Source organism: Odocoileus virginianus, chromosome 23 (genome assembly GCF_023699985.2).
Source record: "Odocoileus virginianus isolate 20LAN1187 ecotype Illinois chromosome 23, Ovbor_1.2, whole genome shotgun sequence".
NCBI lineage: Eukaryota > Metazoa > Chordata > Mammalia > Artiodactyla > Cervidae > Odocoileus > Odocoileus virginianus.
This window is the reverse complement of record NC_069696.1, coordinates 20,883,244-20,903,159: the sequence shown is the minus strand read 5'-3', so window position 1 is coordinate 20,903,159 and position 19,916 is coordinate 20,883,244. Positions and strand designations below refer to the sequence as shown.

At 39.7% G+C, this 19,916-nt stretch overlaps 1 protein-coding gene across 3 annotated transcripts in view; it reads right to left on the bottom strand.

Moving 5' to 3' along the window:
• The window catches only part of PTPRO (protein tyrosine phosphatase receptor type O), a 263,949-nt gene extending 244,240 nt beyond the window's left edge, over positions 1 to 19,709 (bottom strand). For 2 of the 3 annotated variants that reach the window (XM_070453671.1, XM_070453672.1), the window contains exon 1: positions 19,220 to 19,709. In XM_070453671.1, the coding sequence (XP_070309772.1) occupies positions 19,220 to 19,291 (72 nt within the window). In that variant the 5' untranslated portion in view covers positions 19,292 to 19,709. The remainder of the gene's footprint in view (positions 1 to 19,219) is intronic. The other variant, XM_070453673.1, reaches the window with a different exon arrangement.
• Between the last annotated feature and the right edge of the window lie 207 nt (positions 19,710 to 19,916).

Sequence of the window (19,916 nt, the reverse complement as noted above, 5' to 3'; positions counted from 1 at the left end):
GATCAAGCTCCCTGACTAGGGTTCAAACCTGGGCCTCCTGCCATGGGAGTGTGGAATCTTAGCCACTGGACAACCAAGGAAGTCCCATAACTTTGTTTTCTACTCTTAAAAATTATGAATACAGCACTTTTCTCTTATGTCCAGTTAAATACCTGTTTGATGAGTGGTTAGTTGAAATGTTTAAACATCTATTCACCTTCATATGTTCTCCATTCATCACCCCTGTTTTGCTCAAGCCTCCTAAGCTCTTCTTATAACTTACTATTTCATTCTGATTTATTTATATTATTTCCAGATATGTTATTTAATAATTGCTAAAAGAATGGAAGAATGACATGACTTCATCCAAGTATTTTGTCCTAATCTCCCCAAATGGTCATTTCCATGAATCCATTCTTAACTGATTCTCTAAAGAGTCATGAAAATGTTGTCTTTAACATTGATGGGATGGGAATTATGAATAGGAATGCCTTAATATTTGCTCCTTTCCAGGATTCAGTAACTATCTCGTAAGATCATCATTCAACATGCCATCTTTCTCATAATGCATTTGAGTTTGCAACTAATCTTATTATATTGAGGTCCTTGTGTATTTTCCTTATTTTTTTTTTTCCACATTTGTTTAGATGCCTTTCCTTTCCCTGCAAGTATAATTATTGTCTTTCACATAGAGTCCTCATCACTAAAAGGCTATATCAATTAGTCAGTTAAAATACTTAGCAGAGTGCCAGGCACGAGAAGAAGATGAAACAAACTAAATAAAGTCATTTAACCTTTTTCTTTGGAAAATTATAGATTTATAGGAGGTTGCAAAGAAATGTACAGGCAGGTCCCATGCACCCTTCACCCTGGCTCCTCCAAGGTTGATATTTTGCATACCAAAACAAGAAAATATCCAAAAACAAGGAAATATCCAAACTAAGAGATTGACATTGGTAAAATCCATAGAATTTACTAAGATTCCACAAATGATAATGTGCTCATCTGTGTGTGTATATGTAGATCTACACACTTTGATCTCATGTATAACTTCATATGACTATCACAGTGATCAAGATACACAACAGTTCACTTATCATAAGCCTCTTTCATGTTACCCCTTCATAGTCATGTACACTTCCTCCTCTGCCCCACTTAATCCCTAATCCTTGGAAACCAGCAATTTGTTCTCCATCTCCATAATTTTGTTGTTTCTAGGGTGCTGTATAAACGAAGGGCTTCTCTGGTGGTTCAGATTGTAAAGAACCTGCCTGCAATGTGGGTGACCTGGGTTTGATCCCTGGGTTGAGAAGATCCCCTAGAGAAGGGAACGGCAACCCACTCCAGTATTCTTGCCTGGAGAATCCCATGAACAGAGGAGCCTGGTGGGCTACAGTCCATGTGGTCCCAGAGTTGGACACGACTGAATGACTAACACTTTCACATAAATGAAATCATACATTTTGCAACATTTTGAGAATGGCTTTTTTCAGTCAGCATAATTTCCTTGTGGTTCATTCAAGTTCCTGTGGGTTTCAATAATTTATTCTTTTTTGTTGCTGAGCAATAATATCACATGGTACCAGAAACACCATCATTTGTTTAACCATTCACTTATTGAAGGTCATTTTGGTTATCTGCAGTGTTTGGCTAGTACAAACTAAGCTAGTATAAACATTCCTATACCAGCTTTAATTTTTTGACAAAGATAATTACAATTCCGCTTACATGGCCAACTTGTCTTGTTTAGAACAGAAGTTTTCAGAGATGGATGACACGGGCGAGGAGCTAGTGACTCCATACTGCATCAAACATGTCTGTTAGTACATTCAAGAAGGAGTAACCATCTGTCCTGCTTTTCCAGGACAGAACAGGCCGATTTATGTCTGCTGTCCTGGCATAATGATCCCTTTCAGTCTTGGAAGGGCCCCAGTTGGTATGATAAATTGTATCATACCAACTCTGATTCATGTTCTCTTTTTTTAAATGGAGGTATAGTTGATTTATAATGTCATAGCTTTATGTATACAAGATTCAGATTTCTTAAAGATTCCAAGCATTGCTGTGCCTGCTTGACTGAGATAGAACTGCATTTTTGTAGACTGCTGTGGAGCGATGCTAGAGTCTGAGAAGTGAGATAGTCTTTGTGCAATGAAAGATAGTCTTGCTGAAGCCTCTACTGTTTCTGCTGTTGTTTTTAGTTGCTAAGTTGTGTCCAACAGTTTGCAACCCCATGGAAGGCTCCTCTGTCCATAGGATTTCCCAGGCAAGAATACTGGAGTGGATTGTCATTTCCTTCTCCAGGGGATCTTCCGGACCCAGGGATCAAACCCATGGCTCCTGTGTTGGCAGGTGGGTTCTTTACAACTGAGTCACAAGGGAAGCCCCTCCATTGTTTCTACCTCCTCCTTCTCTGCTAGAAAATGTTTCTTCTTATGAATCAGCTTTACTGGGGATAGCTTTCAGGCTCTTAGCTCCTGTGTCTTAGCTCATGTCACAGCTGAAGCATATTCTTTCCAACCATTGCCAGTTTAAAAGTAATTACAGGGATAGATTCTGATAGGTTTGGCTTAGATCTCATGCCAATCTCAAAGACAGTGGTGGGGTGCAGTCCTCATTGGGTTTAGCTCAGGTCAGGATTCACCCCTCGACTGATCACTCTGTCCAGGACATTAAGGTCAAGGAGGACCATTTCCAACCATAAAAATCAAATCAAAAAGGCGTTTTCCTCAAAAGATGGCAGGTGGTGGAGAAGATGGCAGACTTGGCCACTGGAAAAAATAATGATTTGGGCAGTCACTGTAATCTGCGTCTTCAATGAAGAAGTCAGGACAAAGTCAGTACACCATCAGATGACACACAGCTAGAAGAGCAGAGCCAAAATTCAACCCTGTATCTTTTTTACTACAGAGCTTATTGTTGTGTTGTGGTTATTGACCAGTCAGTAAGCCATGTCCAACTCTGCAACCCCATGAACTAAAGCATGCCAGGCATCCCTATCCTTCACTATTTCCCGGAGTTTGCTCAAACTCATGTCCACTGAGCCGATGACGCCATTCAACCTCTGTCACCCACTTCTCCTCCTGCCCTCAATCTTTCCCAGCATCAGGGTCTTTTCCAATGAGTCCGCTCCTCCCAACAGGTGGCCAAAGTATTGGAGCTTCAGCAAGAGTCATTCCAATGAGCATTCAGGGATGATTTTCTTTAGGACTGAGCCTATACTCTAAAGTTTTTAAAAAAAGTCTTTATTGAACTTGTTGCAATGTTGTTTCTCTTTCATGTTTTATCTTTTTTGGCCCCTGAGGCATTTGGGATCTTAACTCCTCAACTTGGGATCAAACCCACACCCCCTGCATTGGAAGGTGATGTCTTCAATAGACTGCCAGGGAAGTCCCTATTCTTGTTTTTTTATGCATGATATTTAACTATGGAGAAATAGAAAATAAATGCCTGTCAACATAGCCTCTGGAGTTTTTCTGTGTCTAATTCTGAGCTAATCATGCTAATGGAAGGCACACATATAGGTGATGATCCCCAGCAGTTCGTGGTCATAATCAATATGTATGATCATCCACGTCCTTCACTGGTGCAAACACAACAGGGACTTGAATATAATTGACCCTAAGACCCATGGCTTAATTCATAAATTGAAGAGAACTGAAAACACTCAGGTCTTGAAAAAATTATCATAATACATTCAAGCGAAAAGAGCATGCTAAAATAGTAGGACAATTTGATGCTTTTTTTTTTTTTTACTTATCCACTCAGCTACACAGACATAGGAAAAAAAAATTGGAATGATATATCCCCAGATGGTAGTTATTTTAGAATTGAATGTGTAGGAATGACAACTTTCTTCCCTTTCTGCTGCTTGTATTTTATATACTTTCCACAGTGAACATGTATTAGTTCTCAAATTTTTAATCCATTTTAGAAATCTTGTGTTTGGTGATGCATGCCTGATTCAGACTTACTTCAAATTAAGAACTCCCTACTTCGGAACCACAAGAAATCACGTGGTTAAAAAAAAAGGCTAATTGAAGCCCTCAACATAGCAACAAGAATTTCAATGAAAGAGTCTCATTAGATTTCCAACTAGCCTTCAAAAAAGAAAGAAAAAGATGTGGCAGCAATCAGATGCAGAAAAGAATTAAAAATACAGTTGTCTTTTGTCAGGTGCAAATAGACAAAAAAAATAAATTCAAGGAAGGAAGCTGGAACATGTCTAAAGGTAGGGGGCTTATTTTTGCAGATTTAAGTTTTACCTAATTAAAAAGAAGCAATTGATAAAGGACTTCTTTTTAATTAGGTAAAACTGTCATGTAACTCAACCCTGAATATTCATTGGAAAGACTGATATTGAAGCGGAACCTCCGATACTTTGGCCACCTGATGAGAGCCAACTCATTGGAAAAGACTTTTATGCTAGGAAAGACTGAGGGCAGGAGGAGAAAGGGATGACAGAGGATGAGATGGTTGGATGGCATCACCAATTCAATGCACATGAGTTTGAGCAAGCTCCATGAGATAGTGAAGGACAGGGAAGCCTGGCATGCTGTAGTCCATGGGGTCGCAAAGAGTCATACACAACCTAGCAACTGAACAAGAACAAGAACTGATAAGCTAAATTTTCAGGATTAAGTCCATAGTACTTAAATCTAATTTCTTGCAATCATTTTTGCACAGTTTTGATAATACCAGAATCTTCATATCATAAATCCCAAGTACCTATCCATTTTGAGTGAGGCCTATAGTTATTTCTGAAGGACTAATTAAAAAGTATAATTTAGTTAGGGGAAACTGTGGAAGAAAGTCCCCATGATGATGCAAAATTAACTTGGCCACATCTAATGTCTCTATATTTATATGTAAATAACTCTATAATAAGCCAGCTTTTTCTAAAATCCTTTAAGGGAGAACCACATGACTCACTGTTTAATAATACATTACAGACATTATACAATTCCCTTGGCTTTTTATTATTCACCTTATTAATCCACTTAACATTCAGAAAATTTAGAAGTCAATTTTTCTCCCTAGATAAAATCTAGGGGTTTTTAGTACATCCAAGTAATAAGGGATTTCTTATGGTAATGCTGTCAACCCTTATTGTAAAAATGATGCTTACTACTTTGTGGTGTTTGTCAAGAACACTCCTTGTTTAGGATTACACTTTAGTCTTCAGCACAACATCAAAGTAAACAGACATCCCAAAGCAATATTACTAGAATATCTATTTTCTCGACCACCAAGTTGACTTCAATAGGAAAGCATGATGTATGACAATTAGCCAAATTCTGAGGCACCACACAGAGACAGAAAGAGACTCATATAATTATGTTCTTAGAGATTTCTAGAAATTTTTCTTTGATACTTAAAAAAGAAAGAAACAAAACCATTAAGCTTTAAAAAATAATAATTTATCTGGACTTCTCTGGAGGTCTAGTGGTTAAGATTCCATTCTTCCATTGCAGGGGGGCACAGGTTCTATCCCTAGTCAGGGAACTAAGATTCCACATGCCACCAGGGGTAGCCAAAACAAATAAACAAATAAATAAATAACTGCAGATTTCAGTTAAAAAAAATAAAGCACAAATCTTAAAAAAATCTATTAATTATAGAATTGTTAATATTATTTTCATACTCTCCACATGCATTTCTCCTTATCATAAACCCATGGAGGGGGAAAATCCTTTTAAAGCCATTTATGTGAGTGTACAAGTTATCTGATCACAATTTTCCTCTGTATTTGACTCTTGAGAAGATATTGAATTATCAACAAACAAAAAGAAAATTAAAGTCATAGAGAAAAGTAATTGCAAGTAACTCAAAATTCCACTCTTTACCAATACAGGAGTAGACTGTGGATAAAATGTAGTATATTACAAGACAATGTAATACCTTTCAATTCTCTAGCAGAATAGCATAAGTAAAAATAGCATTTGTTTTATGCATACAATTTTGTATTTTCAGTTCAGTTCAGTTCAGTTCAGTTCAATCGCTCAGTCGTGTCTGACTCTTTGCGACCCCATGAATCGCAGCACGCCAGGCCTCCCTGTCCATCACCAACTCCCGGAGTTTGCTCAAACTCATGTCCATCGAGTCGGTGATGCCATCCAGCCATCTCATCCTCTGTCGTCCCCTTCCACTCCTGCCCCCAATCCCTCCCAGCCTCAGGGTCTTTTCCAATGAGTCAACTCTTCGCATGAGGTGGCCAAAGTATTGGAGTTTCAGTTTCAGCATCAGTCCTTCCAATGAACACCCAGGACTGATCTCCTTTAGTCATTTGAAAATCTTGACAATCCAGATTGTCAAGATTGGTGTATATGTACTAACATTTTAATGACTACAACACTAATTCAATCAGACTATTTAATGCTCTGTCCATATTTGGACAATAAAATATTTATTATCTAGTATTCAATTGAATACAAAAATTACCATTTGTTTCTATATAAAATGACCTATTGGAATCTTATACAAGAGAAGACATTCATTATCTAAAATCCATTAAAAAATTTCTAGGAGTTACTAATATACATTTAAAAATAAAAAAATATATATATTATTTTAAGGAATAAAGGGAATCATAGCTTTCAAATATTGAAGGAAAATAAAAATCATCTGAGTTTCAATTAGTCATGTGAGTTTCTGAAAATGTCTTTAGCGGTCTACAGTCATTCTGAGCACATTAATATGCATGGTGAGAGAAAAATAAAACGTTTTATTTTAAAAATTATTTTTATTTTTTATATTCTCAAATTGTAGAACCAAGGACACATTTTTGGATTTGAAAAACCCCAAAACCACTTTGCTTAGAAATTAAAGTAAATTGTATGCACAGTTAGTGAATAAAACAGAGAATAAGTGATCAGAAAGGCTGAGCTTTTACTTCACTACAGATGAGAATTTGCCACAGAGGGGAACACATCCATTGCTTGAACATACATCATTTGTCAGTACTTTATTCTGACAATACAATAGCAAGGGGGGAAAAATGTATGAAGAAGCTTATCTTGATGTCCAAAAGACTTCATTTTTCACTGTGGTAATAAAACCTCTGCTTCTTCCACAAGACTGATAAAACAGCATTTCAAGATTATCTCCCCGTTCTGACTCCACTCTCCCCTGGAGCCTTGCTCAGCACTGCCTGCCTGATGGACTCTTCCTCCTGGTTCATCTCACTGTGCATCGGCTCCGTTCCCCAAACTTGCACCAGCTCACAGCCTGCTCTTCCTCTGTCTCAAGCCTGTCCCGGAACTCCTGTTCCACCTTTCTGACTCCATGTATTCATTCAATGTTCATTCATATATTCAACAAATATTTTACTGAGCATCTACTCTGGACTAGGTACCCTTCCAACAGCTGGAGATACAACAGTGAGCAAAAAAAAGAAAAAATAAAGATGTTGCCTTCGTGGAACCTACAAGCATTCCAGTAGAGGAATTAAGTCATAATAAAGAGCTGGTATAACGTCATGGAGTGAGTAATACCTTCTCTTAAGAAAGTAAACCTCCATAAAAGTGGTAATATTTTGGAGTGATGGGGTGATTTTAGATTGGTTGCTTGGGAAAAACATGTTGAGGAATTTTCTTTGAGCAGAGATGGGCGCTCTTGATGGTTCATCATGGAACTTGAGAAGAAAGAGAATTGTCTTTTGCCCAAATGGCTATTATGGCCATGAAAGAGAAGAATGGCAATAGGCAGAAATTCTGGGCTGCTGTAAACAGCTTAAAGTGGCATGATGGAGGGCTGAAGACAGGACAGAGTGATGACAAGCTTCTCACATATTATCTTTATAGCCTGACAAGTCTGTTGGCAAGCAATTGTTCCTAACATTCAAGAAAGCAGGAGGAGTCACAACATAGTGCCATATTAAAATAAGACAGGGATAGAAATAATAATGTGAAAGACACAGCCAGAGCCAGCTTACCCCAACACCAAACCAAACAACGAAATGACTGCCCCAAAGTGGAACGGTTACCTCTCAGCTGAGAGCAGTTCTTCCATTGACGACCAACTGGCAGTCATATTAGATGAGTAGTAGCTTAAGCATTGAATTACATAACCTTTGAAAAGTATCATTTTAGATTCAATGAAATATACTGAACAAAATGCATTGTTCTAAGTCAAGTTATATATTAAGACAATGATATTTGAAAAATAATGTTAAAAGTAATTTTCCATCCTTTTAACAAAGACCAAAGAAATGTTTGTATGTACAGTTACCAAACCCAGAGTTAGCATAATCCATAAAATAAGGAAAACATGCACTTTTTTCTTCCAAGAGAGCTGAGTACCAGTTCTTTGGAAAGAAAGCAGGGAATAGTTTCTCTCCTTCATGCAAATTCTTCAGAGTCTGAGATTTAGATTATGATTGATCTTACTGTTATGTTTTCCCTATAATTAGGGTTACTTTCCTCATAAAAAAGAGAGACAAAGAAAAAAGTGTCTTAGTGTACAAGCATATTGTTTCTTAAGGTGTAGTCACTATTTCCATGATGGACATGAGTTTGAGTAAACTCCGAGAGTTGGTGATGGACAAGGAGATCTGGTGTGCTGCGATTCATGGGGTCGCAAAGAGTCAGACACGACTGAGCAACTGAACTGAACTGAACACCTTAAGAAATAATATGCTTATACACTAGACACTTTTTTCCTTTATGTCTTTCTTTATTAAAAAGGAAAGTAATCCTAATGATAGAGAAAACATAGAAGTAAGATTTTATCATAGTCTAAATTTCAGAATCTGAAGAATTTGCATGAAGGAGAGCAACTATTCCCTGCTTTCTTTCCAAGGACTGATGTTCAGCTCTCTTGAAAGAAAAAAATGTACACGTTTTCCATATTTTATGGTGTTTTCACTATTCCAATGAATCATTTTGTGGCTTCCCTGGTGGCTTAGATGGTAAAGAATCCACCCATAATGCAGGAGACCCAGCTTCAATCCCTGGGTGGGGGAGATCCCCTAGAGAAGGGAATGGATACCCACTCCAGTATTCTTGCCTGGAGAATCCCCATGGACAGAGAAGCCTTGCGGGCTACAATCAATGGGGTCACAAAAAGTTGAACATAACTGAGCAATTAACATACATACACATACACATGAATCATTTTTAAAAACAGAATTCTGCAGTCAAACTTGGAAAATGTTACACACTATATCTTCCTTCTAGAAACACAACGAATATTAACATAGTAAACTTTCCAAGAAATCCTGGTACAAAAAATAATAAATTAATTTATACTAGTTTAAAACAAAGTTATTAATAAATAGCTTACTTCCCAAATTCAAGTCTGCACAGAAGTGTTTATTTTTAACAACACTTGTTAATATTTCAAGTTTCTAGTATTCCATGGGGTACATTTGGGAAGATGCTGCTTTAGATGCACTTTTAACTGTTCGTCTTCTTTGATTTTCCTTTGGTTATTTTTATTATCCTGTTTCTTTATATTTTTGTTTTTAGACACAACATTTATTAAGTGCTTTCTGTATTCTAAGCACTCTTTAAGATATTTTATGGTCATTATCCCAATTATTCCTGACAGTAATCCTCTGAGATAAATATAGCCAATCACCATAGGAACCCCCAGAGAAGAGAAATCATTTCCCCCACATCCCGCTGCTTGTAAGGGGAACAGCCCAGAGAGTTGAGATTGAAATCAGGTCTCTCGGGTCCAACAATATCTATCTTTTTTTTTTCTTGTTAAAGTGGTAATTTATTTATTTTTTACTAATTTTTATCGGAGTACATTGGTTTCTCCTGCAATACAAATCAGCTCTGTGTTTACATATATCCCCTCTTATGAGTTTCCTTCCCATTTAGGTCACATGGAGCACAGAGGAGAGTTCCCCATGCTCTACAGTAGGATCTCACTAGTTATATATTTTACACATGGTATCAACTGTGTATATATGTCAATCCCAGTCTCCCAGTCAATCCTACCATTCCCTCCTTTCCCCTTTGGTGTCCATACATTTTTTTCTCTACATCTTATTTGCAAAGTATAAACACAGACAGGGACATAGACGCCTATCCTAACAAACAAGAGGCCAGTTCTTAACTCTGCAACTCCCAGAAGCATGCCACCTTTCCCAAGCTCTAAGAAACCAACAGACTATCTATTTCCCAATCCAAAGATTTTCCAGACCTTAGTTTAGAGGACCATTCTGTTGTCTTTGACGCTGTTGGCCAATCATTCCCACTCGAAACCAGACCTTGGGTTCCTTGATTCTTATACTTCTCTGGCTATTCCTTCTTCACCTTCCAAGGTTCCTTATTAAATGTTAGTGCTCCTCAAGGTCCCATCCTGGCTCATTGCCCTTCTCTCCTTTGCCCTCTGCTGAAACATCCCCTTTCACAACTTCAGGTCTGCCCTTTCCCCTAGACCAGACTCATATCTAAGTATCTGCTTTTTCAGGCATGTCAAACTCAAGAGGCCCTCTACTAACCTCATCATGCACTATAGCAATAGCGGTCCCAGCAGCACAGGCAGGAGAAACTTCAGAGAGTTTAATCAAGAGACTGTTAATTAAAGTGTGGAGCAGAAATAATGATACTAAATAGGGATGTTAAAGTACCCAGGGAGAAGTAGCAGTGAGAAGCTATTATCCTACAGGGACCAAGAAGCTGTTTCTGGAACTTGGCCAGAACGTGGCCTTAATAGAGAGGCTGACTACAAGATCGGAAGAGAGACTGAATCTACTGCCTATCAGGGTCCAGCCAAGGTGGATGCTGGGGGAATAAGGACTCTGATGCTTCCTATTAGTCAAACTCACTATAGGCCAAAGGGCAAGGGGACCTGAAGAAGCAGCCTTTATAGGGGAGCTCCCTGGCACTGTGGGTGGAGAAAGCAGTATGCTGATCTGGAGGAGAATGGACACCACCAGCCCACTTGGTACCATAATAGTGGCAACATTTCAGGCAAAGGTATCAGTTACTTGGAAAAGAGCTTGGACTCCTCTTTCTCTAATTTCCCACATGTAACTAGTCTTGTCAATTTAGCCATTTTGAACACCACCTCTCTTCCTTTGGTCCCTTTTCCCATCACCCTGGTGTCATGTTTTGTATTATATCTCTTAACTGGATCATTACAATAACCTCCTAGCAGTTTAACTGCTTCCAGATCTGGTATACCTTTGAGAAAGCCTTTCCTACAGCCAAAGGCTCTATCAAAAATGCAAATCATATTCCATTCAGTTTTGATTAAACCCATCGATAGTCTTCTTCACCTAGACAATAAAGACTCTACATTCTGGCACAGCATATAGGAATCTCCTTAAACTGACTTCCATCCCTTGATTTCCGTGCATATAAATTTGTATTTTCCTAAATGCTACCATGTTTTTCAGAACAGTGGGTCTGAAAAACAGCAAGAGAAGTCTCAGCTTTCTAAATAACAGTTAAATGAGATGATACAAAACAAGAGAAATGTTCATAATTTAAATCACATATACATTAGTGTTACAAAATATCGGGTGGAGAGGGAGGTGGGAGGGGGGATCGGGATGGGGAATACATGTAACTACATGGCTGATTCATGTCAATGTATGACAAAACCCACTGAAATGTTGTGAAGTAATTAGCCTCCAACTAATAAAAATAAATGAAAAAAATATATAGTTCTGATTTTGTACCTCTACGTTGTAGATAAATCACATCCCTATTATTTTTATTTGTTAGTAAAGGTACAAAATGACCAGGTTCATTTGGTTTTAATTTATAAGAGAAACAATCTTGTTAGAAAAATGAACTGCACAGTATTCCTATTTAGGAAGAGTGGGAAACCAAACAAATGAAGAGTATTCAAGAAGCAACACGTTTACATATAGATAGAAGGTTGGCAATATACTGTTTTCATCAAACTTTTTTCTTTTGATTCCTTAATTTTTCCTCTATTCATTTTCTTATAGAAATTACCATGCATACTTATAATTTGTAACACAGCCCTTGAACTCAGAGTCCTAGTTTCGATTCTGAATCTCTTTTTCTGAAAGATTTTTTCAAGTACATATCATTTCTCTCTCTCATCTCAATTTCTTGACAAAAAAGAGGGGAAAACTGCTCTATCCAGAAACCTCTACAGCCTTGTTTCAAACATCCTCTTGTTTGTTTGGTGATTTTAGCATATTTAGAAGTAAGAGGAATTGACCTCTTTAGATAATTAGAATGCCTAGGGAAAAGAGACACATTTTACTGGAGAATTAGATTCTGAATGAATGAGTTGAGGATGATTTTCTGACACAGAGATAAGATGTGGTTCTACTTATAGAAATAAATTGAAAGGTATCATGTTCAGAGGAAAATGAAAACTAGAAATCAGCACTCTGGAGACCAAGAACAAGCTTAGGAAAGGACAAGCTCATTAATTAGGAGTACTTAGTGATGGCAGATTACATAAGAGGTGTTCAAGAATACCTCTTCTGATACTCTTCTGAATCATTGATAGAAATAATATGGAACCTGCTGGAACCAACAGCACCAGAACAGAAGAGGACTAGAGACTTTGTGTTCTGCCTCTAGCTTTGTCCTACCCCATTTACCCTCCTGTTCATTCTACTGGTGCCATGTTAACCTGTTTTAGCTCCTCAAGTCAATGACATAAGTGCACAAGGAGGTCTCCCACATATTTATTTAAGCAGAAGGAGCTGACACCAATGTGTCTCTAAGAGCAGCAGAGAAGAGTTCTTTAAGGCATTGCATTGGTTTATGCCCCTGGATTGAACATTACCATAGATACGACTAAGACCAGGCTGTAGAAAAGGCCTCGTCTCCTAAAAGCAAAGTTATGGCAAAAAATCAGAGGGATTTATAGTAGAAGAATGCAGAAATCTTTGTCAGTTCCAGTTGGCACTGGTCACAGAAGAAGGATAATATGGAAGAGGAAGCAAAAATATCACCTGTATATTTGCATATTGGCTGAAGTTGTAAGTCATATATAAAGGTAAGGAAAGTTATTCCTCCTAGTATTTTAACTCAAACTTGTACAAACTATATTATATTTTAAACATATTATTTATTTTTGGCTGCATTGGATTTTTGTTGCTGATGCAGACTTTCTCTAGCTGGGGTGAGCATGGGCTTCAGTAGTTGTGGCACATGGGCTTAATTGCCCTCCAACAGGTGGAATTCTCCCAGACCAGGGATTGAACCCATATCGCCTGCATTGGCAGGTGGACTCCCAACCACCAGACCACCAGGGACATTCTCAACACAAACTTTTAACTAATGGCAGTTAATAGCAGTTGAGGTAACAGTGATGCATAAATGAGCAATCCAAAGTATTATTTTGGAGGGAAATACCATGTGGGTATTTCCTTTGCCAACAAAGATCCGTCTAATCAAAGTTATGGTTTTTCCAGTAGTCATGTATGGATGTGAGAGTTGGACCACAGAGAAAGCTGAGCACCAAGGATTGGTGCTTTTGAATTGTGTCGGAGAAGACTCTTGAGAGTCCCTTGGACTGCAAGGAGATCAAACCAGGTCATCCTAAAGGAAATTGGTACTGAATATTCATTGGAAGGACTGATGCTGAAGCTGAAACTCCAATACTTTGGCCATCTGATGTGAAGAACTGACTCATTGGAAAAGACGCTGATGCTGGGAAAAACTGAAGGCAGGAGGAGACAGGGATGACAGAGAATGAGATGGTTGGATGGCATCAGCAACTCGATGGGCATGAGTTTGAGTAGGCTCCAGGTGTTGGGGATGGACAGGGAAACCTAGTGTGTTGCAGTCCATGTGGTCACAAAGTGTCTGACGTGACTGAGTGACTGAACTGAACTGACCATGTAGGTATTTTGATTTAAGACTTTTATAAGTTCTTAATATAAGGGATGGGTAATATTTTATTATTTTTGGTATAATGATTGCATTGTAACTATAATGATTTAATTCACACAATGTTAATTTCCTCATGTTTTCCTTAAAGATGAGTTCACAACTCATTACTGACTCCACATCTCTGTCAAAAACTACTTATACAATGCCAAAAATTTAAATCCTGTTTATTAAACTTCTATCATATGCCTAACAGTGCATTCTAGGCACAATAGAAGGCAAAAATTTACAGTGAAAGTGGAAGTGAAAGTCACTCAGTCGTATTCAACTCCTGCCTAGAATTCTCTAGGCAAGAATACTGGAGTGGGTAGCTCCAGGAGATCTTCCCAACCTAGGAATCAAACCCAGGTCTCCCGCATAGTAGGTGGATTCTTCACCAGCTGAGCCACAAGGGAAGCCCAAAATTTATGACATGCCTTTATTTCACAAACATTTACAATGTTTTTGGAGTAACTAAATGAACATACTGCTTCTTTTCCAGTAAAGCTCATCACTGTACTATGCCATACTTCTGAAAATACAACACCACTGGAACTGTGTAACTGAAGGTATTATATTCAGAAGAAAATGAAAAATAAATATCTGTGGTCACAGCTGTGAGGCATTCTACTGTGCTAAGCTGCTATCAATCACAATGGTTTACTCAGATGTACTAACTCTACCCAACACCAAGATCCTTTGGAAACACTAAAGACTCAAGTCAAAATTATGTTTATAAGACAAAAGAATCAATGTACTTATAAATTTAAATACCTGTAGGGATATTTATATGCTAGAGATAGCACTAAATTTAAAAAATAAAGTAAAACTCCCCTTGTTTTAAATTATTTATTCATACAGACACATATTTTCTTATGAGCCAAAATGAGAAACAGGTAAATGCAAATTTTTTATACTTTCACAGAGCAACAATCTTTCACATAGCAAAGAACAGAAGCAAACAGATGCTCACGTTGGGAAGGATTATCACCCAATTCCCTGTAGAAGTCCAGCCTAGTGAACCTTCTCCAATTTACTAGGGATGTCACATGTAAAAGAGTTTCTCTAATAGGTTGGCAACAGCATTTGCCAAGGAAGTCAATTGACAAAGAAATTAATGGCAGCAAACTTCACTGCAAGAAGAATGGTATAAGCTGCTTCAGAAAGATGAAAAGATTGTGGTTCAACTGGCAACATTGTGTGATATAGAATGTGAATGTAAAACCTCAAAAAGGAAAGTGAAGATTCTTCTGTGTGTCTGTGCCTGTATGTGTGTGGGGTGGGCAGGAGAGCGGGGGAAGAGGGAGAGAAATGGAGGTGGTGAAGAGAATTAGGGAGAATAAGAAAGATAAGGGACTTTCCCTGCCAGTCCAGGGGTTAAGACTTTGTCTTCCAATGGAGGGAGTGAGGATTCCATCCCTGGTTGGGACGCTGAGATCTCACATGGCTCATGGCCAAAAACAAACAAACAAACAAACAAACAAAAAACCCAGAACATAAAACAGAAGCAATATTGTAACAAATTCAGTAAAGACTTTTCAAATGATCCACATCAAAAGAGAGGAGCAGGGGAAAGGAAGTGGAGAAAGACAGATAAACCTTGGAAAGTGGCTATTTCTCCTGGATAAATACTATGGTCAGCATGATAACACTCATGCTTTATAGAATTAAACATAAACCTCTTTCAGAAAATGTAATTGAAGCCCTTTCAAATTTAATGTTCCTCAATTATATATCAAGTAAGGGCAGAGATGGAAGGAAATATAGAGAGGAGGTTCAGAAAGAAAGAAGGATTCATGCCAAGCCTAGGACTTTAGGGAAAACTTCCAGTTGACCAATAATGGGAACCATTTCAGGGAAGGCAGAATTTTAATTCCTATGATGTCATATTCCACAATTTACATCTTCATTGAGAAAATACTGATGTCGAGTGAAGTGATATAGGAAGTAATTTTCAAGGAGAGGTTTAGTAAAGATAGGCTAGGTGAGAGAAATTACATTGTTTCCCCTGAAATTATGGGAAGATGTACAGAGAGGGGGAATCACCAGATAAATATTAACACTACTCCATTTACGTTTCCACATGGGTAGAATGGCTTCTCTGGTAGTTCAGCTGGTAAAGAATCCCCCTGCAATGCAGGAGACCCTGGTTCGATTACTGGGTCGGGAAGATCCCCGGAGAAGGGATAGGCTACCCACTGCAGTATTCTTGGCCTTTCCTGGTGGCTCAGCTGGTAAAGAAACCACCTGCAATGCGGGAGACCTGAGTTTGATCCCGGTGTTGGGAAGATCCCCCTGGAGGAGGGCATGGCAACCCACTCCAATATTCTTGCCTGGAGAATCTCATGGACTGAGGAGCCTGGCGGGCTACAGTCCATGGGGTCACCAAGTGCCAGACATGACTGAGCGACTAAGCACAGCACCGCATGGGCAGAACACTTTGAGATTGGTGTGTGTGCGCGTGCGCAGTCATGTCAAAGTCTTTGTGACCCCACAGATGGTAGCCCATCAGGCTCCTCTCTCTGTGGAATTTTTCCAGGCAAGAATACTGGAGTGGGTTACCATTTCCTTCTCCAGGGCATCTTCCTGACCCAGGGATAGAACCCGCATCTCCTGCATCAATCGGCAGCACATTCTGTACCGCTGGGCCACCTGGGAAGCTCAAGTGAATTTGGAAGGCTCCCAGTATATTTGGTAACAGTTCTTCTTTTATTTTCTATTTTTATATATACCACCACTATTTATATGAAAGTAGAAAGCCTCATAACCAACATTGTGCTTAGGAAACATCAATTATACAGACATTAACCTCATAACATAAAGTGGGTGATTTAAACAATTGGACATGTCTGATTACATGTGTCCATCACTAAACCATGAACACAGAACAATGCACAAAGGCTTCCTTAGCCAGGCATCTTGAGGCTACAGCAATAAAATTGGTTATAGTCAGTCATATAGGGAAATGGGTTAGTTCTGACTCAACACAGATAAATATTTTTAGACTTCATCACTGAGATTCAACCAACAACTTGGTATTTAATAATGGAAAGCTATGTTTCCTTTTTTTAATTTTTAAAATTATTTTCTACTAAACTTTTCTTTATGTTGGAATATGGCCAATTAACAATGTTGTGATAGTTTCCAGTGGACTGTTTGACTGGTATTTATTCAGGATCTTGAATGCAAAAGCATCTCCAAACTGTGGAAAGATTATGCTGTGAACCAAATTTACTGTGAAATATACTATTTCCAAAATGTAACTGCATTATTCCAGTGCCTGGTTAACCACTTTCTTGTCAATTGTAACAAAATAAGTGAATGAAATAACATATGCAAAATACCTAGAAGACTGACTGGTACATAGTGGGTATTCAGTATATATATATATATAAACATATGCATATGTATATATACACAGACATATAGGGAAGGGAACGGCTACCCACTCCAGTATTCTTGCCTGGGAAATCTCAGGGACAGGGGAGCCCGGCAGGCTACAGTCCATGGGGTTGCGATGAGTTGGACACAACTAAGTGACTAACACTTTCATATATATATACATATATATATATATATCTCCTTTCTCTGTTATACTTTATATTCAAGAGACATAAAATGTTGCATTTACATGAAATATAAAGTAATGATTTTCTTTACAAGATCATTTTTCCCACGACAGTATTTATTAAATGGCAAGCTTTATTAATGTACTTACCATCATAAGATACACTAAACTACAAATGTGCAGGAAAACATTTATTATGTAGAACTGGGTGAACATCTATTACAGTCTATTCCATCACTGACTGCAATTTCTAATTCCAATTTATCAAGTTTCTGATTAGAACTCCTGCCACAAATTTTTCCATTTTATTTATGGCACTCTTCCTCCACTCCCAAACTCATCATTTGACCATTTCTGAAATTCTTGCTCAGTATAAAGCATTCAAATAAAAACCTGAGATACTGCCAAAGGTTCAATTTGGATCAGATGTCATATGTGCAACTCCTAGCTGTTACTTAGTAAAATGTGTGGTTATTCAATTTCTCACTTTGCATTCATGACAAGTGTTGCATAGACATAATAGACATGACAGAATATGACAAACAGAAATATTAATAGGAGCTTCAAAGTTTGTGCATGTTCATAGAACATACACATTTATGGTGTCTATTTAGAGAGCAAACTCTTAGAGTAAAAATATATGACCAAGCTTATTATTTATCAGATTTAAAAAATTATTGATAGCTTCAGAAAGTGTAAAAACATATTAAGTATAATTTGGAATCGTGTTGAGGCTCTCTATTGCTGTTTCTCCCAGAAACTACTTTTTCTTTTTTCCACGAAGGTAAGTGAAAATATGTAATATTTAAAACTGGCTGTTCTCAATCCATTGGCTCTGTTCCACTATCTCTTTATCAGACATTCATAATTAATGGTGCGTATGAGCAAGAGGTGACTCTTTGATAAGAAAACGTTTGCATCCATTAATATTTCATCCATTTCTAAGGTAGATAGCGCTGTGGTGCTGAAAGGATAGCTCCTGGTCACCTGTCGACATTCGCCAAAAAAAGGACTAAATAACAGAACTGAAGTAGGCACCCAGAAGACACGAAGAGAAGACAATTACCTTCCTTATAACTTCATAACACTTCTCCAAAGACATCTAACTTAAATTTCTTTAAAAAATTGTATGTACAGTGTAGTTGTCAAACTAGGATTTCTTTTAAAGCAGTCCTTGTCTGGTTTATATTCCCCAAAGTAAAACCCCGAGGAAGATATTCCAAAGAAGACACGACAAAGTTAATTATACAGATGTCTGACATTGAAATTTAGAGGTAGCATCCTCAGTAAATACAGTGAGGGAAAGTCTAGAGACTTTGTAAAGGCTGGAGAGGAGAACGTGGGGAGAGGAGTTCAGTCCAGGCTCAAGCTTACACTCCTTAGTCAAAGACAATCTCGCTCACTAACTACCCCGGCAGTCCATTTTCGGCCAGGGAGCTCAGCCCCCGGGGTACCATTCCAGCAAAAGGTAAATTAAGACAAAGACTCCACAACCCCGTTGGGGGAGGGTAGAAAGGTGGAGCGGCATTGGGGTGCAGTAACGACCAGAAGGGAAAGTGACCTCATTTTGTCTGAGGAGGCACCACCGGAGAGGCCACCTTTGATGGAGATGCCGAAGGCGGTCAAAGAGCACAAAGGGTCAAAGCTGGAGGGAGCAAACTTCCCTGGTCTTCCACCCCATCCCTCAAGCCCGCGGGGAACACTCAGAGGCAAGGACAACAAAGCGTGCGCTCCGGCGCCTGCAGCCGGGCCATCCCGCCCGCGGGGCGCGCGGCTCCCGGGCGGCAGAGCTAGGACGCCCGAGCGCGGGCGCAGGCAGGACCGCGGGGGCTGGGGGAAGGGGCTCCCCTACCTTGAACAGCACAAAGAGGCAGAACAGGAGGAGGCGGCGGCCGCCGGGCGTCCTCGTGGGCAGGTGCCCCATCGCGACGTGGACGGGGAGCCGGGAGTACGGTGGCGCCGCCTGGCTCCGCCGGCGGCTCACAATGGCGAGCTGGGGCTGCAGCCTCAGACCCTGGGCGCCGAGGTTGCTCCGGGAGGACGCATCCTGCCTTTCCAGTCCCCCTGCGCCTGCTCCCCTTCCGCCTTCTGCACCCGGGATCCTCTAGGAACGCGCCGGGCGCGGCTGCTCTTTAACAGTTAAGGATGGTGAGGGTGGGGATTGGAGTGGGCGAGGCTCTGGCGCGGCGGCCGCGTGGGGAGCGGGAGGCGGGGGCCCTGCGCGCCGCCCGCCGGGATCCTCCGGCAGCGGAGATACTCACGCTCGGGGCTGCGGACTCGTAAAGAGACAGCAGCCGCGGGGCCCTCCCACCAGGGTCCGCCCGCCGCCTCGCAGCGCTGGACGGCCCCTCACTCCAGGCTCCGCCCCAACGCTTCCCACAGTCTCTGGGACGCAGGAGTTCTTCCCGGACTCCTCGGGAGCAACACAGGAGCTGGAAACCCGGGGCCCCTCTAGATCCACCTACATCTGCTACCAATTGCAGGCTCCTCCGTCCATGGGGATTTTCCAGGCAGGAGTACTGGAGTGGGTTGCCATTTCTTTCTCCAGG